The following is a 26,464-nucleotide window of genomic DNA, read 5'->3' on the forward strand; positions in this document are numbered from 1 at the left end:
GTCTATACATTCTTCCCAACTGGGATGATAAGTAAGATACTTTTATATATTTAAGAAATTCAAATAAAAAATGAGAATATTTTTCTTATAGCAAGAGGAATCCGGAAGACCTACAGAGTAATATTTTAAAAAGCTATTTCAGCTGTGGGACTGTATTCAGGCTGAGAAAATTAAAGCTTCATTATATAACATGATAATTTGGCAGTAACTTTATCCTCACCTCGCACCACTATTTTCATTAAATACATATAGTTCATGCTGTTCCTAAAAAAATTCAAGATGATTTATGCTATTAAACACAAGATTCTTATTATAAAGCACTCATTAATCACTTTTTCCACATACAATGAAAGCTACTATCCTCATCAATTTTCGTTCATATCATCCTGAGTGAATAATTTTGAATTAGCTTTTGCTAAAAAAAAAAATTAAAATATAATTGTTTCTGAAGTACCTGCAGTTCATAGCCAACCTGTGCCAAAGGTTATTGATAATTGATGTTAGACTACCTTGCTACGCCACTGATTTAAGTGACCTTTACTGAGTTACTCAATCTTCTGGTATTTTAGTATTTCTTTATGTACACTGGAAACCCTGGTGGCGTAGTGGTTAAGTGCTATGGCTGCTAACCAAGAGGTCAGCAGTTCGAATCCGCCAGGCGCTCCTTGGAAACTCTATGGGGCAGTTCTACTCTGTCATATAGGGTCGCTATGAGTCAGAACCAACTCGACAGCACTGGGTTTATGTGTACATAGACTTATATATAGATGGTGATGGTGAGCCCTAGAAGAGATCTTAAATGTCATTCAGTTCTACCCTTCTGTAGCAAACGAACTAAGCTCAGGAATGATCACTTTTTAGGAATGTTTCAAAACAACCTAAATTTCTAGGCAAATACTATGTAAACAAAAATGATAACAATGATGTATTTAAAAAATGGCCCTGGACTCAAGTAATTTCATCGTCTTCAAAAAGAAATGTATCACCTCTATTCTGAACTGAAATATACTGGAATGTATATTAATATATGTTTTAGTGCTATATTTATTTAATGGTATATTTTATGTGACTTTTTATACAACAAATCATTTCTTAAAGATCTGCAACTCATTAGATAAGCTGACATTTGAGACATTCCCATCAATATTTTATTTCCTTCATTTCACAATGTCAAAATTTAATCCACAAATAAGTGGAAATGGGGAATTAATTTAAATAAATATTTATGAAAGATTCATAATATATTCTTCTGTCATGCTCTGTGGATAGAAATGTAGCCTCTTCACTCAACTTTCTTACCCTTCTGTCTACCTATCCATAAAATGAGGACCCTTCAATGAGCCCCAATAAGATGCTAAGTATTTGTGCTAGGTACTGTCAAAAAACCAAAACGAAACCCATTGCCCACAAGTCAATTCCAACTCATAGCCACCCTATAGGACACAGTAGAACTGCCCTATAGGGTTTCCAAGGAGCACCTGGGGGATTCAAACTGCTGACCTTTTGGTTAGCAGCCATAGCTCTTAACCACTGCACCACCAGGGTTTCCCTAGGTACTGTAAGGGATACCAAAAATGAATAAGGCATAAGCCTTTTGGGAATATACCATTTTTAGCAGAAGAAATAAGTAAGTGCTATATTCAAATTCCTAAAATGAGAATTTAAATGCTAGATGACTGTAAAGAGCTTATGGCGATTCAAAGAAGGAATAGTTCATTAAATAACGCAAATCAGAAAATGAAAGCCAAAGTTAGGAAATGAAACAAGTTTGAGCAGAATTTCCAGAGCAAGGTTTTCTAAGGAAGGGTATAACCTAGACTAAGCAAATAAAACGAAAAAGGGGAGTGGCATGTTTAGGGAATTTCCAGAGATCCAGTTTCCCTACTGAAACTGGAATAAGGTGGGGAGGGGTGGTGGACCAGTGGATTCCCTATTTTCCAGATGGGGCTTCTCTTTACCATACACTTTTTTACTGTAAAATTACTCTCTTCTGAATAGAAAAAGAATAATTCCTGACTAATCCACTAATGGAAACCCTGGTGGGTAGTGGTTAAGTGCTACGGCTGCTAACCAAGAGGTGGACAGTTCGAATCCACCAGGTGCTCCTTGGAAACACTTTGGGGCAGTTCTACTCTGTCCTATAGGATAGCTATGAGTTGCAATCAACTCGATGGCAGCAGGTTTTTTTTTTTTTTTTTTTTTTTTCGTAACCCACTACTGTTGAGTCAACCCCATAGAGTTTTCAAGGCTGTGAATATCTGTGGAAGCAGACTGCCACATCTTTCTCCCATGGAGTGGCTGGTGGTTTCAAACAGCTGACCCTTCCAACAGCAGTTGATGGCTTTAACCACTGTGTGCCACCATGGCTTCTTAATTCCTGACTAGAATTCAGAATCTTGAGGCCCCACCTCTGCCCAGTTAAATAAAACTGAAAATTTTGATTTGATGAGTCATAGGGACTGGAAAATCTGTTAACTGTGTTGCAAAGTTTTTGACTTTGAGCCTGATATAGTAAATACATGTGCTTTGGGGTCAGACAGTCCTTGGAATCCAGCCTCAATCATGACTGTTATTTTGGCTGATAAAGACAAAAACAACTATCACTTATTGGCCCTTTTCTGAGCACTTTCACCTACCATCCTCTAAACCAGTACTTCTCAGTCTTTAATGTGCATAAGAGTCACCTGAGGTTCCTGTAGTTAAACTGGAGATTCTGATTTAGCGGTTCTGGGGTGAAACCTGAGGTTCTGTGCTTCCAAGCAGTTAGCAGGTGATGCCAATGCTGCTGGTCTGTGGACCACACTTTTGAGTAGAAAGGCTGTGTGGTTCCCAGGCAGCAGTATCAGTATCACCTGGGAACTTGGTAAAAAAAAAAATGAGATCAAATTCTCAGGACCCCTTCCACAACTAAAGCCCCTGGGTGGTGCAGACAATGAAGGTGCTTGACTGCTAATGGAAAGGCTGGAAGTTTGGTCCATCCAGAGGCACCTCAGATGAAAGGTCTGGCAACCTAGCTCCAAAAATTCAGACACTAAAAGCCCTAGAGAGCACAGTTCCACTCTGACAAACATGGGGTTACTGTAACTTGGGAAGCAACTCAACGGTAACTAGTTTTTTTCTTTTGTTTTGATCCCAGACCTACTGAGGCAGAAACTCTAGGGTGGGCCCAGCACTCTTTTAACAATCCTTCCAGGTGATAATACTTGTTAAAATCTTCTAAATCACTGTTTTTCAGACATAATTGCACACAGGAATCACTTGTGGGGTTTAAATAATATTGATGTCTGGCTTTTACTCCCAGAGATTCTAACTGGTATGTCATGTGTAGGCTGGGCATCGGGCCCCCCAGGTGACTCTGACAGACGATGCAGTTTGAGAACCACTAAGCAACGTCGTGAGAGGAGCACTTTAACTTTTGTAGGTGTTATTTCCACGCTAGGTCTAAGGAAGGGTATTAAAAAACACACACACACTCCAAAAACTCATTGCCATCTAGTCAGAATGCGACCCCATAGGACAGAGTAGAACTGCTCCATAAGGTTTCCAAGGAGCTGCTGGTGGATTCGAACTACGGACCTTTTGCTTAGCAGCTATAGTTCTTAACTACGGTGCACCAGGGTTCCAAAGAAGGGTATCCAAAACCAAAAACCAAACCCACGGCCATCAAGTCGATTCCGACTCATAGCGACCCTATAGGACGGAGTAGAACTGCCCCATAGAGTTTCCAAGGAGCACCTGGCGGATTCGAACTGCCAACGTTTATGGTTAACAGCCGTAGCTCTTAACCACTACACCACAAGAGTACAGACTGGGAAAATAAAAAAGGGGAGTGACATGTTTAGGTAACTTCCAGAGGTCCCCACAGATTTGGCATTTCCAGTCAGCCTTAGTGGGCAGCAATCTCAGTCAGGCTGTGAGAGCTCGCTCTTCGCACGTGTCACACGCGCTCTGTCCGATAACCCGAGGTCTCCGTCGCGGACCGGCTCAAGCTTTTTCTCAGGCCGGCTCCGACGTGGCTCCGAGCCCGGCGACTGCCGCCCAGCACGCCCCCGAGTCGTCCCCCGGGGCGCTCCCCACCGGGCGCCGGAGCGGGCCACGCATGCGCCCAGGGCCGCACGCCGGGAGCCGGGCGCCGAGTAACGGACTGGAGCTCCCTCCACCGGAAGTGGGCGGCCTCGCGGCGGGAGCGGCCGGCTGTAGCGTGGCGACTTCGGACACCCGGGTTTGAGGGGCTCGTGCTTTCGTCTCTGCGCTATGGCGGCAGGGAGGACTCTCTGCGTCGTGCAGCTGCTCCTAGGTTCCATGCCACTGTGGCTCTCGCTTCTCGGCGCCACGACGGCCTCCGCGTCCAAGGCGGTGACGGCCCGCTTGGCCGCTAAGTGGCCCGAGACCCCGTTGCTCCTGGAGGCGAGGTGGGTGTGGGCCGGGCGGGGTGTGGGCGCGCTGGGACCCTGGCTCTGCCCAGACCCCCTGCTCTCGGCCTGACCTGACCGCGTCTCCAGCCGCCCTCGCTAGTGGCCGCCGAGCATCCCCGCCGGTCCTCTTACCCGTCCGCGGCTTCGGGTTCACTTGGCAGCACCCTCTTGCGACAACTTTCCCCTTCAGTTTGTACTGAGCGTGGCAACTCCAGCTCACCGAGTTTTTTTTTTTCCAATTTCGGTGCCCTAGTTTCATTAGCATTTATGACATGAAGAAAAAAGGGGGAGGTGGAGTGTGGCTTTTAATGCAAGCACTTCAGCTGATGTTCGGCAGTCCCACTGAGGGAGAAATTAACACCGGGACAGCGGCGTTGGCCTGAGGGTCGGAAGCCCAGCTTGCCAGTTGCTGTCCCCAGTGTGTCCCAGCCTCCGCTCCCTGCTGTTCACTGCGGGGCTCCCTCCACAGCCCCCCAGTTCCCCTGCTCTGGACACACGGAGGCAGAAGCCAGGTGTGTCCACAGGGAAGGACACCTGGTTTCCTAAGGGTCACATTCTGGCAGTTCCCAGGCTTGCCATAGAGGAGGCAGCGCCCCACAAGTTACTACTTTTTTCCCGAATCTCTTCCAGTGGACTTAGTTCAAGAGGTATCGCTTACTGTGCGGAACAGACTTGGAGCTGTTGAATTTTGCCCTTTAATATTCCAGTAGTTAAAAAAAAAAAAATCAAAACCCGTAGCTGTTGAGTCAATTCCGACCCACAGCGACCTTACAGGGCAATGTAGAACTGCCCCATAGGGTTTCCAAGGAGAGGCTGGTGGATTCGAACTGCCCACCTTTTGGTTAACAGCCACGGTTTTAACACCAGCTGTTTTGTAAATTCACCAAAGCAGCAGTTTGTGGTCCTAAAAAGAGACTCCATCTCCTAGGTTACATTGCATACCCAGTACTACTAAAAAATTATATTTAATAAACGATTCTAGGTAAAATGTACTCCCTCCCTCTACTTATCTTTTCCCCAGATTCTCAGAGAGCTTGCATGAACCTGTTTCCATTCTTAGTCCCGAATTAGTTTAGTCTTAACTTCTTCCAGTCTACTACCTGTAGTTGCAGTCGGGTTTCTACTTGCCTCAAGAGTGTTGGAACTGGGACTCCTGTAGGATGTTCCGTAAGGCCCCGACGGTGCAGCCCCAGTCTAATTTACCAATGGCAGTGGGTTTTCACTTGTACAGCAGCCCTGGTGGTGCAGTGTTTAAGCAGCTCGGCTGCTAACTGAAAGGTTGGAAGTTCAAACCGCTCTGTGGTAGAAAGATGAGGCAGTTCTACTTTGTCATAAAGGGTCACCATGAGTTGGAATCGACTGGCTAGCAAAGGGTTTGTTTTGGTTTTGGTTCACTTGTGATGGGTTTAATGGTGGCTACCTGAAAAGATCATGAGGATGGCGCAGGACTGCACTTTATTTCGTTCTGTTGTACATAGGGTCGCTGTGAATTGGGAACAACTCCAGGGCACCTAACAGCAACAACCTGAAAAGATATGTCCACATCCTAACCTCTGGAATCTGTTAATGTGATCTTATTTGGAAAAAAAGACCTTTGCAGATGTAATTAAGGATCTCAAAATGAGATAGTCTTTGCTTATCTGGGTTTTTTTTCATTCATATTTGTTTCCCTCAAAGCATAGTATGTAAAAATTGGTGCTCAAGAAATGCCGATTTCAATGGCAGTGACTTTCTATAACCTAGTGTACACTTCCAACCACTATCAGAATTATCTCTATAGTAACCTGATCTGTGCAATCTAGTCTCTGTTTGGATAACTCAGTGTTTAAGTTGTTAGCAGATATTTATTATACAAACTAAAATCTTTCTCACTGGCCCTTGTACATACCGGTCCTGGGTCTATCCTTCAGAAATAAATCCATTTCTTCAGTGTATGTGTAGCAGGCAAAAAACCTGTAATTTCTTTAGCCATAGCTCTGTTCTGTGTTTTTTTTCCCCTAGATTTCATTATTCTGATCATTTTCAGTTTGGTTATGTTCCTCTCTGATAAAAATTTTAGGAAAACCAAAGAAGTTGAGGGAAGTAAGTGTGGAAGAGGAAGAATTGAGCATTGGACAGATTGAAGGAGCTTGGGAAATAGGAACTTAAGAAAATAGCTTTCTTTTTGGCAAACTCAATTTTTTGGATTTAAGGCATTATTCTTGGGAATTTCTTTTTCATAACATATAATTACGCCTGAACATAAAACAAAAATTCTCACAGCTGGACCAAAAAGCAACATGGTAAACAAAAAATATTGAAGTTGCCAAAAATTTCATTTTACTTGGATCCACAATCAACGCCCCTGGAAGCAGTAGTCAAGTAATCAAACAAAGCATTGCATTAGGCAAATCTGCTGCTAAAGACCTCTTCAAAGTGTTAAAAAGCAAAGATGTCACCTTGAGGACTAAGGTGTGCCTAACCCAAGCCATGGTATTTTCAATTACCTCACACGCATTCAAAAGCTGGGCAATGAAGATGGAGTACCCGAGAAGAAGTGAAGCTTTTGAATTACGGCGTTGGTGAAGGATATTGAATATACCATGGACTGCCAAAAGAATGAACAAACCTGTCTTGGAAGAAATACAGTCAGAATGCTCCTTAGAAGCAAGTGTGGCGAGACTTTGTCTCACATACTTTGGACATGTTGTCAGGAGGGGTCAGTCCCTGGACAAGAACATCATGCTTGGTAAAGTAGAGGGTCAGCGAAAAAAGAGGAAAACCCTCAACTAGATGGATTGACACAGTGACTACAACAGCGAGCTCAAAAGAGCAATGATTGTGAAGATGGCACAGGACCGGGCAGCGTTTTGTTTTTTTAGCACATAGCGTCACTATGAGTGGGAACCAATCTGATGGCACCAAACAACAGCAGAGTTTATATAATGTTCTCTCTTTATTACCATTAAATTATACGTCTCAGTGGTGTTTCACATGGAGAAATACAGTAAATGATTCATTTTTTAGTTGTTGTTAATGGTGAGAAAGAGCCAAAAAAAATACCGACATGCGTTCTCCTGACATGTATGCTTGCAATTTAGGTTACCTAGTTCAAGTAAGAATCATCAGTTTGTTCTCTTTTTGCTTTATAGTACATGGAAATCGGTAATTTGACATTAGTTTTTTACTATAAATTATACTATAAATTACTATAGTGATTATAAATTACTGTAAATTATCATTTCATTCTAAAGTATAGAGTATCTAAACCATTTTTCATTTCCATCTATTGACTGATTACTTTTTTTTTTTAATAGTGAATTTATGGCAGAAGAAAGTAATGAGAAATTTTGGCAATTTCTGGAAACTGTACAAGAATTAGCAATTTATAAGCAAACAGGTAGGTGATGTGCATGTTTTAGCTGTTAATATATGTGTTTATGTGCACGCATTGGTTATGTTTATGTATACACATAGGGTATGTTTATGTGCATACAATGGACATGTTTATTGTTTTTGCCAATAATGGGTTGAGTGTGAGCACTTAATGGGGGTAATAACTCTAAACATTAAAATTGAAAAGATATTTTAATGGAAATTATTCCAAACATGTTTAAAAAAATCTAAGCCTTTTATACTTTATTGTAAGAAAACTCATATAATTAGTACTGCTTGGGTATTATATAGTGACCAAATAGATGCAGAAGTTTTTGAATTATGGTTTTCTTTTTACCTGGATTCCCTTGAAACAGTATTAGTTTTACATATAACAAGATTGTATTTTTATGGCCAGAATACTTTTACACTCTTAAAAAGATTTTTTTTTTAATTATGGTACGAATATACACAACAAAACACTTGCCAATTCAACAGTTTGTACATGCATAATTCATTGATACTGATTATTCTTCATGTTGCACAACCCCGATCCCTATCTTTTTCCTAAATTTTCTGCCACTGTTAACGTAAACTCAGTTCTCCAAAGCAAAAACTCCCCCACTTCCCCTCCCTCACATCCCTGGTAACCACTAATAAATAAACTGTGGTTTCTATATATTTGCTTATTTCATACAAAAGAGGTCATACAGTATTTGTGCTTTTTGTAACCAGGATATTTTGCTCCGCATCATGTTTTAAAGGTTCATCTGTGTTGTGGTGTGTATCAGGACTTCGTTTTTCTTTGTGGCTGAATAATATTCCATTGTATATACGTACCACATTTTGTTCGTTCATCTATTGATGGACACTTAGGTTGTTTCTACCTTTTGACTGTTGTGAAAAGTCCTACAGTGAGCACTGGCATACAGGTTACTGTTTGTGTTCCAGCTTTCACTTCTTTTGGGTATATACCTAGGATTGGGATTGTTGGGTCTTTATGGTAGTTCCATGTTCAACCTTTTGAGGAACTGCCAAACTTTTCCACAGCAGCTGTACCATTTTGGATTTCTGCCAACAATGGATGAGGGTTCTGATTTCTCCACGCCCTTCTTCAACACTTATTGTTTTCTGTTTTTTTGATCATTGCCATTTCAGTGGGGTGAGGTGGTATCTAACTATGGTTTTGATTTGCATCCCCCTAAAGGCTAATGACATTGAGCATCTTTTCATGTACTTGTTGGCCATTTGAATATCCTCTGCGGTGAACTGTCAATTCAAGTCCTTTGCCCTTTTTTGATTGGGTTGTCTTTTGTTGTTGTGTTGTAGTTTTTTTTTTTTTAATATAATTTAGATACTAAACCCTTATCAGATAAATGGTTCCTGAAAGTTTCCTCCCAATCTATAGGTTGTCTCTTTGTTGATAATGTCCTTTGACGAACGAAGTATTTAATTTTTAATGGGGTCCCAGTTACATAATTTGTCTTTTGCTGCGTATTCTTTTGTTGTCATATCTAATCATCCATTCTTAAAAACTATGTCTTGCAGCCACACCCCTGTATTTTCTTCTAAGAATTTTGTGGTTTTAATTTTCACGTTTAGATCTTTTCCATTTTGAATTGGTTTTTGTGTATGATGTGAGGCATGGATCCTGTTCCATTCTTCTGCATGTGGAAATCCAATTTTCTCAGCACCATTTATTGAAGAGGCACTTTCCCCATTGAATGGACTTAGCACATTTGTCGAAAACCATTTGGCCATAGATGTTTGGATTTATTTCTGGACTGTCAATTCTATTCAGTTATTCTGTGTGTTTATTTTTGTACTAGTAACAGGGTGTTTTGATTACTGTAGCTTTATAGTACATGTTGCAGTCAGGAAGTGTGAGTCCTACTTTATTCTTTAAGGTTGCTTTACCTATTTGAGGTCCCTTGCTCTTTCTTATAGATTGGAGGATTGGCTTATTCATTTTTGCAAAGAAAGCTGTTAGAATTTTGATAGGGATTGCATTGAATTTATAGATTGCTTTGTGTATGTATTGACATCTTAACTGTATTGACCCTTCCAATCCGTGAACATGAATTTCTCCTTTCATTTATTCAGGATTTCCTTGTTTTCTTTATAAACTATGAAGTATTTATAGTTTTCTGCATACAAGTCTTTCACCTTCCTGCCTAAGTTTATTCCTAGGTACTTTTTGCTTTTGGATGCTGTTACAAACGGTAATGTTTCCTTATTTTTCCTTTTCAGCTTGCTCGTTACTGGTGTATAGAATCCCAGCTGATTTTTGTGTGTTGCCACTTTGCTGAATTCGTTCATTAGATCTGTTAGCTTTCTTATGGAATCTGGGATTTTTCTATCTATAGGATGATGTCATCTACGAAAAGGGATAGTTTTACCTCCTCTTTTCTGACTTGGATACCTTTTATTTACTTATTTTTTTCTTGCCTAATTGCTTTGGCTAGGACTTCCCAGAATGCTTTTGAATAACGGTGGTGACAGTGCGCGTCCTTGTCTTGTTTCTGATCTTAAGGGGAAAGCTCTCAGTCTTTGTCTTTTGAGTATGATGTTAGCTGTAATATCACACTTTTTTAATGACAGAGACCTTATAGCATGTTTTAGGTCTGAGAGAACTACACCTCCCTCAGTATTGTTCTCCCCACCCACCCATTTTTTTCTGTTTATTTTCCGGTAAGCTTATATAATCAGCTTGTCTGCCCCCGCCCCCCCCCAAAAAAAACCACAAGCAAACTGATTTAAAAAAAAAGAAAACCTTTTGGTACTTTTATGGAAAATAATTTTAAATTTCCAACTGAGCTTAAGGATAATTGATGTTTTTATGATGATGAGTCTTTCCATCCAAGAATATGGTATAACTATTCAAGTTAACTTTCATATGCTTTAGAACTGTTTCAAGTTTTACTCATACAGGTTTTGGCATTTTTTATATGTTGGACTTGTTCCTTGATACTTCTGTTGTTGTTTTGTTTCCTGTTATATCGCCTAACTAGTCATTGCTTTTATATATAAAGGCTATGAATTTGTGTGTTGAATAGCTTTATCACTTCCTTTCTCTTTTTTGTGCCTTTTATTGCTATCTTTCATAATTTTGTGGGCTAATACCTCTAATTTAATGTTAAATAGAAGCGTTATTCATAGGAAGAACCTGTATTGTTCTCTTCTGGACCAATAATGCTTCTACCGTTTTTCTATTACATATAATGTTGGCATTTGGTCTGTGGTAGGTATCTACATCCCTGTAATATATATCTACATATTTGTTACATTACGTGTTGTATATGCTCTCATGTTAAGGAAGTAACCATGAATTCTTATTTTACTGAGTATTTTTTAAATTATTAGGAATGAGTAGAGCTTTTTTTAGATCATTTCGGCATCACGGGTACTGTAATTTTTTTCTACTTAGATCTCTCAGTAAGATGAATGATATTGAATGGATTTCAAAATATCAAGCTATCTTGTATTCCTGGAATAAATTCACATGATCTTGATTATTTTTTGAAATTTTGTTGTGGCATGATATAAATAACATAAATTTTGCCATTTTAACAATTTTAAAATGTACAATCTAGCAGCATTAATTTTATTCACAATGTTGTGCAGCCTTTTGCCACTTTGTTTCCAAAACCTTTTTATCACCCCAAACAGAAACTCAATACCCATTTAGCGGTAGTTTCCCATTCTCCCCTATTCCTAGCCCCTTATAAGCAGTGACCTACTTGAGTTTGTGTGCATTTACCTATTCTAGGTATTTCATGTATGTGGGTGTCATGAATTGAATTATGTCCCCCTAAAAATATGCATATTAATTGAGCTGGGCCATGATTCCTGGTATTGTGTGATTTTCCTATACGTTGTAAATCCTGTCTCTATGATGTTAATGAGGGAGGATGGGCAGCAGTTATGTTAGTGAGGCAGGACTCATCCTACAAGATTGGATTGTGTCTTGAGGCAGTATCTTGAGATATAAAGCAAAGATGCAAGCAGAGAGATGAGGGACCTCGTACCACGAAGAAAGCAGTGTAAGGAGCAGAGTGTGTCCTTTGGGCCGGAGTTCCCTGTGCAGAGAAGTTCCTAGTCTGGGGGAAGGTTGACGAGAAGGCCGACAGAAAGAGAAAGCCTTCCCCAGGAGCTGACACCCTGAATTTGGGCTTTTAGCCTACTTCAGTGTGAGGAAATAAACTTCTCTTTGTTAAAGCCATCCACTTGTGGTATTTCTATTATAGCAGCACTAGATAACTAAAACAGTGGGATTATACAGTATTTGTCCTTTTGTATCTGACTTATTGAGCTTATTTTCAAGGTTCACCCATGTCATAGCATGTATCAGAATTCAGTTCCCTTTATGGCTAAAAAATATTCTATTGTGTGTGTGTGTGTGTGTGTGTGTGTATAGACACACCCCATTTTGTTTATCCATTCATCTGTTGAGGGACACTTGGGTTGTTTCCACCTTTTGGCTGTTGGGAAAATGCTGCAGTAAACATTGGTATACAAGTATCTGTTGGAGTCCTGCTTTCAAATCTTTGGGATTATATATATACCTAGTAGCAGAATTTCTGGATCATATGGTCACTCAGTGTTTAACCAAAAGAACTGCCAAACTATTTTCCACAGAGGTCACACCAGTTTACATTCCTACTAGCAATGGATGATAGTTCCAATTTCTGTACATCCTCACCAACACTTGTTATTTTCTTTTTTTTTAATTTTTTTCCTAAAAACATGCTAGTGGATGTGAGATGGTATCTCATTACGGTTTTGATTTGCATTTCCCTAATGGCTAATTGGCACAATAGTTAAAATGCTTGACCACTTGCCCGAAGGTTGGTGGTTCAAAACCACCAGCTGCTCTGTCGGAGAAAGATGTGGTGGCCCAGTCTGCTTCCGTAGAGATTTACAGCCTTGGAAACCCTGTGGGTTGCTATGAGCCAGAATTGACTTGGTGGCAGTGGGTTTGGGTTGGTTTTCTTAATGGCTAATTATATTGAATGTTTTTTCTTGTGCTTATTGGACATTTGTATATCTTCTTTGGAGAAAGATCTTCTCAATAGCATGTGTTGTACACCTTTTTCTGTTCATTCCTCCAATACTGCCTTCTTTTATGGTAGTTGATTTTTTTTTTTTTTTTTTGGTGGCAAACCATTTTGACTCCCTTTTCATTTCCTTTTGTACGTATGTTTTAGATCTTTTATTTGTGGTTCTATAGGGATTATATTTAACATCCTAAATATATAATAACCTAATTTAAATTGATACCACCCTGACTTCAGTAACATACAAGGCTCAGTTCTTATACTGCTCTGCTGCCTACTTTGTTATTATTGTCACAGATTACATCTTAATACATTGTGTGGACTGTAACATAAATTTATAATTATATTTTATGTAGTTGTCTTTTAAATCATGGTAAGATATGACAGGTAGCATTATAAACCAAAAACACAGTAAAGCTGGCCTTTGTATTTGCCCGTGAAATTACCTTTACTGCAGATCTTTATTTTTTATGTGGCTTTGAGTTATTGTCTAATGTCCTTTCATTTCAATCTGAAGGGCTCCATTTTGCGTTTTGTAGGGCAGGTCTTGTAACAAACTACCTGTTGTTTATTGTGCATTTCATATACGTGGGATTATACAATATTTGTCCTTTTATATCTGACTGGTTTTACTTAACATGGTATTTTCAAGATTCAGCCATATCATAGCATGTATCAGAATTTACATGAAATTTACATACAATGGAATATTATTCAGCCGTAAAGAGACTGAAGTTCTGATAACAGATAAACTTATTTATCTGGGGAAAAAAAAAATTTTTTTTTTTTTTTAATCTTAGTTTCACCCTCATTCTTGAAGGACAGTTATGCCAAAAATAGAATTCTTGGTTGACAGTTCTTATCTTTCTGTACTGTAATTAAATACGTCATCCCACTGCTTTTGGGCCTCCGTGGTTTCTGAGGAGAAATTGGCACTTAATCTTACTGAAGACTCCTTGTATGTGACAATTCAGTTCTCTCTTTCTGCTTTCAGGATTCTCTCTTTACGTTTGGTTTTTGAGAGTTTCATTATAATGTGTCTTGGTGTGGATCTCTCTTGGCTTATCCTTTTTCTATTTATTTGAACTTCTAAAATGTGTAGATTCATGTCTTAGCTCAAATTTGGGTCATTTTCGGCCAATATTTCTTCAGGTATTTTTTTCTCCCCCTTTCTCATTGTCTTTTCCTTATATGTCCCCCATGGTGTTGGTTTGCTTGATATTATCTCACAAATTCCTTAGGCTCTGTTGACTTTTCTTCATTCTTTGTTGTTTTTGCTCCTTAAACTTGATAAGTTAGGTTGTCCCATCTTCAAATTTGCTGATTTTTTTTCCTGCTTGCTCAAACCTGCTGTTGAACCCTTCTAGTGAATTTTTCATTTCAGTTATTGTACTTTTCTGCCCAGTATAACTTCCTTTTTATAACCTCTCTTTATTGATATTTTGATTTCGCACGTCTCTGTTATCCTTTAGTTCTTTTTGTTTTCCTTTAGCTCCTTCAGCATATTTAATACTGTTGTTTTATGTCTTTGTTGTATGCTGTTGAGTTGATTCCAACTCATAGTGACCTTATAGAACAGAGTAGAACTGTCCCATAGAGTTTCCTAGGCTGTAATCTTTATGGGAGCAGATCGCCAGGTCGTTTCTGTTGCGGAGTGGCTGCTAGATACAAACCATCAACCTTTTGGTGAGCAGCCAAGTGCTTAACCATTGGTCCACCAGGGCTCCTAATCTTTGTCTAGAAAGTCCATTATCCTGGCTCTTAGAAGGATGGTTTCTGTCACTTTATTTTGTTTTTAATAGGTTATGTTTTACCATTTCTTTGTATGTCTTGTGTTTTTTTTTTGTCCTTGTTGAAAATGGGACATTTGAATACTTTGATGTGGTGACTCTAGAAATCAAATTCTCCCTCTTCCCAGGGTTTGTTATTTTTTTGCTTAATTGTTTAAGGAGTTAGTAGTCTGTTCAGTGACTTCCCTGTTTGTGCATAGACGGCCTTCTGGTTGTTTGTGGACACTGAAGTTCCTTAGCTCATGTTCAGCTAGTATGTTGACAGATATTCTAGAACACTATGGAAAAATAAAACCTTTCCTAATCTTTGTAAATTGGCTCTGTACTGGGGCACTCTCAACATTTAACTTTGTACCGAGCATAGGAATCAGCCCAAGGCGCAAGGTAAGGTGTTATGTATTTTCTGTGCGTGTGTCATGTCCTGGGAATGCATGTGGCTTTCTTGGTTTTTCACAGTCGGTGTTTTTGAATGCTCTAATTTCTCAAGGACCCACTCTGCTTCCAATCCTTAGGCATTTGTTGTATCCCTTAATCCCACTGTTTAACACTAGGTGGCTATAGGCAATTACGTTCTTCAGGCATTGCCCCGCACCCCACGCCTCATCCCTCCTCCCTGTGTGAGCTCCGAGACAGGCCAAACCAAGATAAATACCTTGGTTCAGTCTTTCAGCCATTACTCAGACAGATTAGAACAGATACACACGATAATTTGCAAATAAAGACCAGAGACCAAACTCCTCTGGGAATGCCGACCACTGCAGCTTTAAGATGGTACTGAGCCGAGTAGTGGGTGGGGTATAGCATGTATAAAATCAAAGCTTTCTTGTTTTTATGACACTGTCTTCTCAGTTCAGCATTTGCTTACTTGCTGTAACCCCCTTGACTGGTTTCCAGAGTGTTGACAAAGTTGTTTCTTCCACTTTCTGCCTGTTTATTTGGTGTTCATATGCAGAACGTGGAGCTGCTTACATGCCACTTTGCTCTGGAACCTATGATGTACTTACTCTGTAATGTGTTGATTCTGTTGATTAATATTTTATTATACAGTTTTGCTTTGATAGTCATAAATAAAATTAACCTGTAGTTTTCTTTTTTGTATAATCATTTTCAGGTTTAGGTATCACGCTGTTTGTTTAATGATAATTCCTAAATTCTCTTTAGCTTTTCGTACTCTAGAGCTGTTTAGCATTGGGATTGTCTTATCTTTCAAGGTGTAGTAGAGTTCCTCAGTGAAACCATGTGAACTTGGTGCCTTTTTTGGTGAAATCATTTGACAACTGATATTTCTTCTCTGGAAATTTATCTGCTTAGACATTGTGTCTCTACTGGGTTCAGTTTTGAGATATTGAATTTTTCAAGTTAAACATGTTGCTTTTTGAATTTATTTGCATAAAAAAACAAAAACATAGTGTTATGCAAAATCATCTCTAATGTGTTTTTTCTGTTTTAGTGTTTTTATACATTGTTTCTTTTTTCTTATTTCTCTTTTTAAAAAAGAATGAAACCATTGGTATTTACCTTTGTTGGTTGTCTTAAAAGAATCAGCTTTTTATTAGGTCCATGAAATTTCTCTTTTCTAATTCAGCTTTTTCTTTTAGTTTTTATTAATTCATTTATTCCGTAATCTTCTGGTTTTACTTTATTGCAGTTTTTCTAGTTTTTTGAAGTTGATGTTTGTATCTTTATATTTTAATTTTTATTGTGAAGTTATTAATGTTTTGAATATTTCTTAGAACACTGCTTCCCATAGATACTGATACGCAGTGTTTTTATTATCATAGACATTTTGCAAAATAAAAATTGCTTTATTGTGGTAAAAATATATAAGAAAACTTTTCCCAGTTTAAGGCTTTTTACTTTGGTTCTGTCGGTGACATTGGTCATGTTCATTGTGTTGTACAGCCATCGCCACTGTTTCCATATTATTCCACCACTGTTAACAGAAACTCAGTGCCCCTGAAGCTAAGACCTTTCCTTTTGTCTCCTCCCTCTCATCACTGGTAACCACTAATAAACTTTTGTTTCTATACATTTGCTTATTTTACGTAAGTGGGATCATACAATATTTGCCCTTTTGTGGCTGACTTAAGAAATTTTGCAATTTTGTTTTCTGTTTCTCCTTTGACCCGGTAATGGATTAATGAGTTTTAAAAATTTCTGAGTAAAATAATCTTTTTCTTAAAAATTAATTTGTTAATTGCTAGTGTTTTACATTTTGATTTAGGCGTGCTTTTTGAATTTATTCTCCTTTCCCATATTTATTGAGGTTTTCTTTGTGTGTAATGTAGGGTAAATATTAATTTTCTATGTGCTCTTGAAAAGATGATGTAATTCTCTTATTACAGTACAGTTTTCATTTTTGTCGTTGATTGTGTTTATTTACCTCTTCCACTGTCTGTTTGTTTAACTGTTTGCAGCCTGCCTTGCAACTTGTCTTGCAACCTGCATGGATCCTGCCTTGCAACTTCCCATGAAACCTGCCGTGCAATTTGCATTGCCTTGCATCTTGCCTTGTAACTTGCCTTGCAAATTGCTGTTTGATTCCTCTTGGATTGAACTGAGAAATGTTCATTGAAAATCTCTGGCTGTTGTGTTTCCATTTATTTCTCCCTGCCTTTTCAGTCTTTTATAATTTGTGGAAGTTGTGTCGTATATTTTGGTACATAGATAGATTTTAAGGACTTTTAAATTTTGCTTTGTGAGTTACAGCCTTTGGCATTAAAAAGGGTCTTTTTGTTGTTGTTGTTGAGTGCTTTTGGTATAGAATTTTATTTTGCCTGGTATCAAAATTGCAACTTCTGCTTTTTTAAATTTGCAATTCCATATAGAACAGTTTCCATTGTTTTATTTACTTAACCAGCTTTATTGAGCTATAGTTTACACACAATAAAATACATCCATTTCCTGTGAACAATCTGAGTTTTGACAGACGTATACATTTATATAGTTATTTATGCCTCTCTTCACTAAACATTACCCTCATTTCTATTCATAGGCAATCACTGATCTCTTTTTTTTTTTACCCCTGTAGCTTAGTTTGCCAGTTCTAGAGTTTTAAAAAGGGGAGTCATAGTGTGTATACTCTTGTTTCTGGCTTCTTTTGCTTAGCCTAATGATTTTTAAATTATGTGTTTCAAATCTAGTTATTTTGAGATTTGTTCCTTTTTACTGCTGGCTTGTATTCTGTTGTATGGATATACTACAGTTTATGCATTCGCTTGTTGATGGCCATTTGGGTTGTTCCCACTTTGAAGCTGTTACAAATATGGGTGCTGTAAAGCTTGTATGTACAAGTCTTTCTGCGGAAATAACCTTTTCTTTTGAATAAATACCTAGGAATTTAATGGCTGGGTCAAATAGTATGAGTGCATACTTTTATGAGCAGCTGCCAAACTATTTTCCATGGTGGTTGTACCAGTTTACATTTCAACACACAACGTCTGTCTGGGTGGTACAGTTACTCCATGCCCTTGGCAGCACTTGGTATGTTAGCCTTTTTCGTTTTAGCCACTTGAATAGATATGTAGTATTATTTCATTGTGATTGCAATTTACATTTTCCTAATTACTAATGTTGCTGAGCAACTTTTTATATGTATATCACAAAAAAAAACTGGTTAATGCTCTGTATATTGTCTTTTTTGAAGTGTCCGTTAAAATATTTTGTTCATTACTTTATTATTAGTCTTTATTGAGTTGTAAGATTTCTTCATATATTCTGGTTACATGTCTTTTATCTACTATGGGTTGCAGTTTTTTCTCCCAGACTGTTGCTTGCCTTTTCATTTTCTTAATTGTCTTTCAGTGATCAGTACTTTTAATTTTGATATAGCCTGATTTATCAACATTAAAAAAAAGTTTGTGCTTTTTGTGTTCCTTTTAGGAAATTTGTACCACCTCAGGGTTGCCAAGATTTTTCCTATATGTGTATGTGTGTCTGTTTTCTAGATACTTTATTACTTTAGGTTTTACATTTGGGGGTTATGATCCATTTTGAATTAATTTTTGTACATAGTGTGAGGTAAGAGTTGTTTTTCATTTTTTATACAAAAACCCGTATGACCCAAACACGTTGAAAAGACTTTCCTCTTTATTTTGTAATCTTTGTTCAGAATCATCTGTCCTTATACCTATGGATCTGTTTCTGCATCCTCTCATCTGTTTCACTGATCTATGTGCTTCTCTTTTTGCTGGTACCAAACTTGATTACTGTAGCTTTATAATAAGTCTTGAAATTAGGGAAAGTAAGACCTCCAGTTTTTTTCTTCATTAAATTACTTTGGTTATTCTAAGTCCTTTGCATTTTTATATTAATATCAGTATCAAATTTTGTTGTAGAATCAAATTTTCTACCAAAAAAGCCTATTGGAATTTATTTCATTTTTCTAATGGTTTGAAATAATATTTCATCTTCTAGTTGTTTGGTCCTGGTATAGAAGAATAAATTGATTTGCCTATATTAGTCTTATATCCTGTAACCTTGCTAAGATCATTTATTATGTTTAACCCCCCCCCACCTCCCCCAGTGCTGTCGAGTCGATTCCGACTCATAGCGACCCTATAGGACAGAGTAGAACTGCCCCACAGAGTTTCCAAGGAGCGCCTGGTGGATTCGAACTGCCGATCCTTTTGGTTAGCAGCCATAGCACTTAACCACTACGCCACTAGGGTTTCCTTATCATCTTTAGTAGTTATTGTTTAGATTCTCTTTGTTTTTCTACCTATCACATCATCTGTAAGTTACGACAGTTTTACTTCTTCTTTTTCTCCATACTCTGCGAATTTCCAAAATATGCCTATTTTTCGTATGTCCTATTCCCAAGGCTAAGACATCTGTACAATATTGAATACCAGTGGAGAAAGCAGGCATCTTTACCTTATTCTGATCCCAGGGGGAAACAATTCAATTTTGAGTGTGGCGTTAGCTGTAGATTCTTAGTGTGTGTCCTTTATCAGTTATTATTATTACACTTACTCTTCACTTACTACCTTGTTATCTGACATTTCACATTTAGCATAGTAAAAAACCTACCATGTGACTATTTGCACGTTAACAACGTGCATCTGGCAGTAACAAATGCCGAGGCAAGAGTAACTGACGTGATGGTTAAGGTAATGTGTCAGCTTGGCTGGGCCATGATTCTCAGTGGTTTGGCAGTTATGTAATGATGTAATTTGGCATTTAAGTGATGATGTAGTTATCCTCCTTTTTGTGATCTGATGTGGTCGTCCTCAATTTTTGCGTAACACCAATTTCCACATGATGACCTGGTCTTTGGAACCTAACCATGTCGATAAGTGAGGAGTAGATGTATTAGTTATTCCTAATTTTGAGTTTTTTAAATTTTTTTAATGACCGATCAGTATTTATTATCCAGTGCTTCTGCATCTATTTTGATGACATGATTTTTCCCTTTATTCCTATAATTTATTCCAATTATTTATTGTTATTTATTCCTATTGTGTCCTTTGATATTGTGAGTTATGTTGATTTTTTAATATTAAACCAACCTGTGTTGCTGGAATAAATCCTTCCTGGTAGCGCTACATTGTTCTTTTTATATACTGTTGGATTTGATTTGATATTATTTCTAAAGGATGTTTCTGTATATATTCATGAGGTATATGGGTCTGTTATTGACCTTCATTGTATTGTTTTGTCACGTTTTGTTATTAAGGTTATACTGGCCTTAAAAAAGGAGTTGGGCTCTGTGTGATCATGCTCCATTATTTTTTAAAAAGTTTGGTCAGATTTGTCTTACCTTTTTCCTTAAATGTTTGAAGAATCACCAGTGAAATCATCTGGGCCTGGAATTCTTTGGGGAAAGTTTTTGATAAAAGTTTTGATAAACTTTTGATAAAAGTTTTTGGTAAATTTCTTTAACAACTACAGGATTTCCCAAGTTCTCAGTTTCTTTTCGTGACCATTTTGTCAAGTATTTTTTAAAAAGTTGTTGGCATGAAAGTTGTTGAATTTTTATGACAAAATTGATCATAAGGTATTCTGTTATTTTCTTTTTAATGTTGTTTGATCTATGATGATACTTTCTTTTTTCATTGCTAATATTGATGATTTCTGTGTGTGTGTTTCTTGATTGGTTGAGCCAGATATTTTTCAATCTCGTGAATCTTTTAAAGTAACCAAGATTTTGCTTTGTTAATTTTTTTTGCATTGTTCGTCTGATAATTTCAGCTCTTACCTATATTATTATTGGTATTGTTTCCTTCCATTTCCTTTGCATTTCTTTGTTCTTTTACTTGTATTTTTAATATATACCTTCTGGTCATTAATTTTATATCGTCTTTTTAAATAAGAGCATTTCAAGCCACATTTTTTTCTAAGTATTGTTTTAATTGGATCCTAAAAAAAATTTTTGTACTATATTTAAATTGTAACATGCTTAAAACTATTTTCTGATTTCCCTTGTGATTAAGTTTTTAACTCTTAAATTACTTAGAAGCTTTTGTTTAATTTCCAGATATTTTGGGTTTTTTTGACTTGACAGTAACGGGTTTATTGTGATTGACAAGGAGCCCTGCTGGCACAGTTATTGAGCACCAGGCTGCTAACTGAAATGTTGGTGGTTCAAACCTACTCACTGCTCTGTGGGAGAAAGATGTGACAGTCTGCATCCATAATAATTACAGCCTTGGAAACCCTGTGGGGCATTTCTACCCTGTCCATCGGGGTTTTTGGTTCTATTGTGATTGATTATTAATGTAATTCATTGCATTTAGAAAACAAACTTTGTATGATTTCAGTTTTTTCAAAATCAGTGAGATTTTTTTTTTTTTTTTGCCTAGCGTATGATCTGTTTTTGTCAAACAGTGTGCATTCTGCAGTTGTTGTTAGATGTAATGTTCCATAAATGTGCATTAAATCAGCGTGACTGAAATGTTAAGTAAGCTTTGTCTTTCTGGTTTGTCTTTTTTTTTTTTTTTTTTGATGTCTGTCAGTTGTTTAGAGAGGGGTATTAAAATATTCTCCTATAATTGTGGGCTTTGATGTTTCTCCCTTTAATTATATCATTTTTTATGTCATGTATTTTGAGACTTTTATTAGGTATATACCCATTTATTGGTATGTATTTTTTTAATAATTTATTTTAGTGGTTTTTGTTGAGAATATGCACAGCAGAAAGTACCAGTTCAACAGTTTCTACTTACACAGTTAATTGACTTTGATCATATTCTTCAAGTTCTGCAACCATTCTTACCCTTTTTTTTCTGAATTGTTCTTCTGTCATTAACATAAACTCACTGCCCCCTAAATTTACTATTTAATCATTCAAGTTGCTGTTGTCACTTTGATCCCATGTAGATAGACCTAAAAAGAGCACAGTGCCCAAGGCAGACATTCTTTACTGGTTAGGCTAAACTGTTGCTTGGTTTTAAGAAGACTTCCGGGGATATTTTTGGTTTAAGTTTTAAAGATTATCTTAGGACAGTAGTTTTGGGAGTTCATCCAGCCTCCATGGCTCCAGAAAGTCAGAATTTCATGAGGATTTGAAATTCTCTTCTGCATTCTGCCCCCACCCCCCCCCTTTTTGATCAGGATTTTTCTATAGAATCTTTGATCCTCTTGTTCAGTCATGGTGGCTGGGCACCATCTAGTTCTGGTCTCATGGCAAAGGAGGCAGTTGTTCATGGAGGCAGTTAGCTACACATTCCAATTCCCACTTCTATTTCTGACTTTTCATCTTACTCTGTTGTGTGAGGCAAATAGTATGATTATGTCTGACTAATGAATTGTACCTTTTATTATTGCGATCTGTCCCTCTTTATCTCATATTTCTTATCTTGAAGTCTGTTCTGATATTAATATACCAGCATTGCTAAGCTTATTACTCCTTGCATGTGATCTCTTTTTTAGATTTATTTACTTTCAACTTAATCTGTATTTTCAATTCACCGTATTTTTATGCAAATAAAGTGCATGTTCTACGTTTTTCTGCCAGCTGCACTCCCCCACGAGGTGTTTTTAGAAGTGTGCTATGCCAATTTATTTTTTACATGTTACTCTAAAAAAAAATTGGCATTAGCATGCTTAGGAAAATACCTTGCGGACGAAGAACGTGGTTGGCAAACAAACGTAGAACTTGCATGTCATTTGCATAAAAATACAGTATCTGTTTTATATTAAAACATGTCACTTTTTATCCACAGGTTTAATGTGATTTCTACTCTTAAGTATATTAAGACCTCACCATCAAAATTGATGCTGCAGTTTTTCCAATTATTTGTTGCTTATATGAAGCTTGCTGTAGTTTATGTCTCAGTAGGAACTCATGGGAATAACATACCATGAGTTCTTCACACATGGAAGCACATTTTATATGGCTATAAATTCCTCAGCTCTCCTTGTCTCTTACTAATGTTGTGCTGTTTGTTTTCTAGCATAAAATACTGTTTTTCGATGTAGAATGCCCAGTCTTCGCTTCTTTCAATTATAGGTAACTAGGTCTTTTGCTGAGATGCTTTTTTGTTGTTGGTCTTTATTTGTTTTGTAATCTTTGGAGTCCCGTAGTTTTACTAGAAAACACTGTATTGTTGACTGTTCCGAATCCCACCCCTTCCATTCCCTGCAGGTAAAATGGTATCTCCTAGTATGTAGGTTCATTACTCCTTTTAATTCTGCAGAGTTTCTCCTTGATTATAGTTTTATTTGTTCTGTTTTCTTCCCTTGATTTTCTCCATTGGGGTCTCTGATGATACATATGATAGAACTCTGTCGCCTGACTTAAGTATTTATCAGTTACTCTCAAATCTTTTTTCTTCCTCGCTTTCTTTTAATTCTGCTTTCTTCTTTTTTCCCCATCCTCTATTTTACCTACAGTGTTTTCCTTGGTGTATACTTACTGTGGTGTTACTTCTAATTTAATCTAAATTTTTCTAGTGTTTTCTTCTAGTTCTTGTTTCAGTTCCTTCAGAAATGTTTTCATATGCCTCTGTTTTCTGATCATCATTTCTGAGCTTTTTGTCAATAATTGTGAAAAGGTTGAACTTTTTTTTTTTTTTTTACCATACTTAAAAGCCAAGGACTCAGCGTGCCAAAATGTCAAGGAGACATGAGACTCTTGGATCAGATACGAAAGACTTTATAACTGACTAAGTGCAGTCTCCCAAGTAGGCCATAACCCCCTTATACCAGCCATTGTAATAAACTCTCAGACTTTTAACTGTCATCTTTTTGAAGGATTTAAGGTGGGTATGGCAGACTATAGGAAGAGTTGAGTTACAGATGTCCCAGCAGCTGTCATTCGCATTATGTGATTTGATTCCTCCTCTGCCTGGAGAATTAGCCACAGTCCAATGATCTGCCAGCCTTTTGGCTGTAGTGCTCCCGAATTTCCCTCCTTTTCACTCAGTTTAAGTGTACACCTCTGACTGTTGTCTGAAAGAGGTCTAGCCTTCTTCTAACCCAAGACAGGTCTTTGTACTTGTTACAGTGGAGTGGTCTTGAGGTTAACAGACTAATTGGTGAGGTGGTTGGTTTGCATGGAGAGTTAGCAACCAAGATATTGTTCAGGCAGATGTCTTTGAACTTATTTAGTAAAGCTTGGCATATAAGCCCTTCCTCATTTCCCCTTCATTAACAGGCAACAAAGTGGATGACCATTTGGCATTTGATCAGCCATATAATTTGATCAGTGTGTCTGCTATAAATTTCCAAGGACTTCTGTCAAATCCCGTGAATTGGCCCACAGGGCAGCGTCTTTCTTTTTCCAGAAATCTATGTGTCTACCAACATTTTATCTTTGTCACCAAAATTGTCAAGTACTATAAAGAGTCCAAGATTTCACATTATTTGCAAGCTAACAGATTAATTTTATAGATTCAAACAGAAGACATGAGACCCCTGGATCAGAAACAAGAGACTTTATTAGTCACAGACAAGACTGTAGCCACAGTGTCAGCAGATTTGTGCTACTCTCTGAGCCCCAATTTCCACAGAGTGACAAAGAGGGCCAGATGATACTTGGACACTGAGTGGGTTGTGGTAAGGAGAGGAAGCAAGGGTCAAGGGCCCAGCATGTTTTGAGCAAGGAGTAAACGTTACAGCAATCAGTGAACAACCCAGTCTCCTTCTGTCTCCGCTATCCCTCACAGTGTCTTCTTCCAGTCAGCAACCCTTTCCTCCTCTCTGAAGGGAAGTGTTTGGTATTACAATCTGGTCTCAATCATACCCCTTTTGCCACCCATTTTTGTATCAAGGAACCCTGATCCTTAGGGAACTGCTTTGCATCTACCTCAACTATGTGTGTGGGTTTTTGTTTTTTTGTATGAGAAGTGGCCTAGTGCCAAGAAGTAGGAGAGAGAAGAAATGACCAGAGAGTTTCCAGCGGCCAACCTGTGGATGCCTGTAGCAGCTGAACTCCTGAGGACCCTCTGGCTGGGCTAGAATGTCTCTGTGGCTTGCTGACACAATGGCAACAGTGCAGATAATCATACTTAGGGCAATGTATAAAAAGGAAAAGGGCACAAATAGAAAGTTCTATTCCTGTTTATCTCATTAGGGCCACTAGACCCCCCCGTCTTCAGCTCTAGGCTGCCATTCCATTCTTCCCTTTCCCATCTAAATGATCTGTCTAAACAGGGGTACCCTAGAGTTTTATAGTTAAATTCTAGTATCTCTGCTTCTCTCTTTTGTTTTGGGGATCCCTGGTGATGAATGTAAAGGAGGAAACAAGCAGCTCAGGTTAGTTTGTTCTAGTTCCAAACAAGGTAGCATTTATCTTATTCTTTAAGGTCTGGTTCAAATTCTGTTGCCTAAACTATTCTACCCGTTGCTGTGGAGTCTATTCCGACTCATAGCAACCCCACAGGACAGATTAGAACTGCCCCATAGAGTTTCCAAGGAGCGCCTGGTGAATTTGAACCGCTGACCTTTTGGCTAGCCTCCGTAGCTCTTAACCACTACACCAACCAGGTTTTCCTAAACCATTCTAGCCATGCTAATTTCATTTGGCTGTAGGTACTAAATCTCAGTAGAAAGTATTCATATATGTAATTTGAAATTTATTAACAGTAATATTGCTCTTTAACTTTTTTGTGTTATTCTTAATCTCTTCTTAAATTGTAGATAAGACCTATACCTATGTCTTACCCTTGTATTATAACCCCGCAGTCTTAGAGTACATTGGTCGGACATGCTGGCATCCTCCAAGTTTTAATGACAAGATTATTTTCACTTATTCCTGTGTTGATTTCTTGGATATCACTGGAATATACAAAATGAATAATATAATAAAAGCTTGATTTTTCTGTTTATCTCTAATACCACTCATAACCATAACCAAACTTCAAATATAAATATTAAAATATAATTCTGTGACATTGATTAATTTAGTGTCATTTCCAATGTGTTGGATACGAAATACTAACATCCTTTTCTTTTGACTTTTTTTTTATAGAATCAGATTATTCTTACTACAATTTAATCCTGAAGAAAGCTGGACAATTCCTAGACAATTTGCACATCAACCTCTTGAAATTTGCTTTCTCTATAAGGGCATACTCTCCGACTGTTCAGATGTTTCAGCAGGTGTGTAAAAATACCCAAATTGTATTTGGCCGAGACATGCTAGCAACATTCATAAAGCTGACTTCATGTTAGCATTTGGTTCAAAGGGATCTATAAATTTTTAATACCTGGTTCTCTAGCATCATATTATTATTAATTGTAATATAATTTAGTATATTATGTAATTTTTATAGTTATTTGGGATAAGAAAATTATGAGGACAAGTTGAAATTAGCTATAAGGAAAATTTTAACTTAATAGAATTTTTGCAACAACTTTGAAACATTTATTTTCTAGTATAAAGTTGATTTTATATTTATCTTTC

General features: G+C 37.6%; 1 protein-coding gene across 1 annotated transcript in view; it reads left to right on the top strand.

Moving 5' to 3' along the window:
- Window positions 1-4,216: 4,216 nt before the first annotated feature.
- The window catches only part of UGGT2 (UDP-glucose glycoprotein glucosyltransferase 2), a 186,039-nt gene continuing 163,791 nt past the window's right edge, over window positions 4,217-26,464 (top strand). The window contains exons 1-3 of the mRNA XM_003409644.4: window positions 4,217-4,412; window positions 7,712-7,794; window positions 26,030-26,160. Of these exons, the coding sequence (XP_003409692.1) occupies window positions 4,255-4,412; window positions 7,712-7,794; window positions 26,030-26,160 (372 nt within the window). The 5' untranslated portion in view covers window positions 4,217-4,254. The remainder of the gene's footprint in view (window positions 4,413-7,711; window positions 7,795-26,029; window positions 26,161-26,464) is intronic.

Source organism: Loxodonta africana, chromosome 17 (genome assembly GCF_030014295.1).
Source record: "Loxodonta africana isolate mLoxAfr1 chromosome 17, mLoxAfr1.hap2, whole genome shotgun sequence".
Classification (NCBI taxonomy): Eukaryota; Metazoa; Chordata; class Mammalia; order Proboscidea; family Elephantidae; genus Loxodonta; species Loxodonta africana.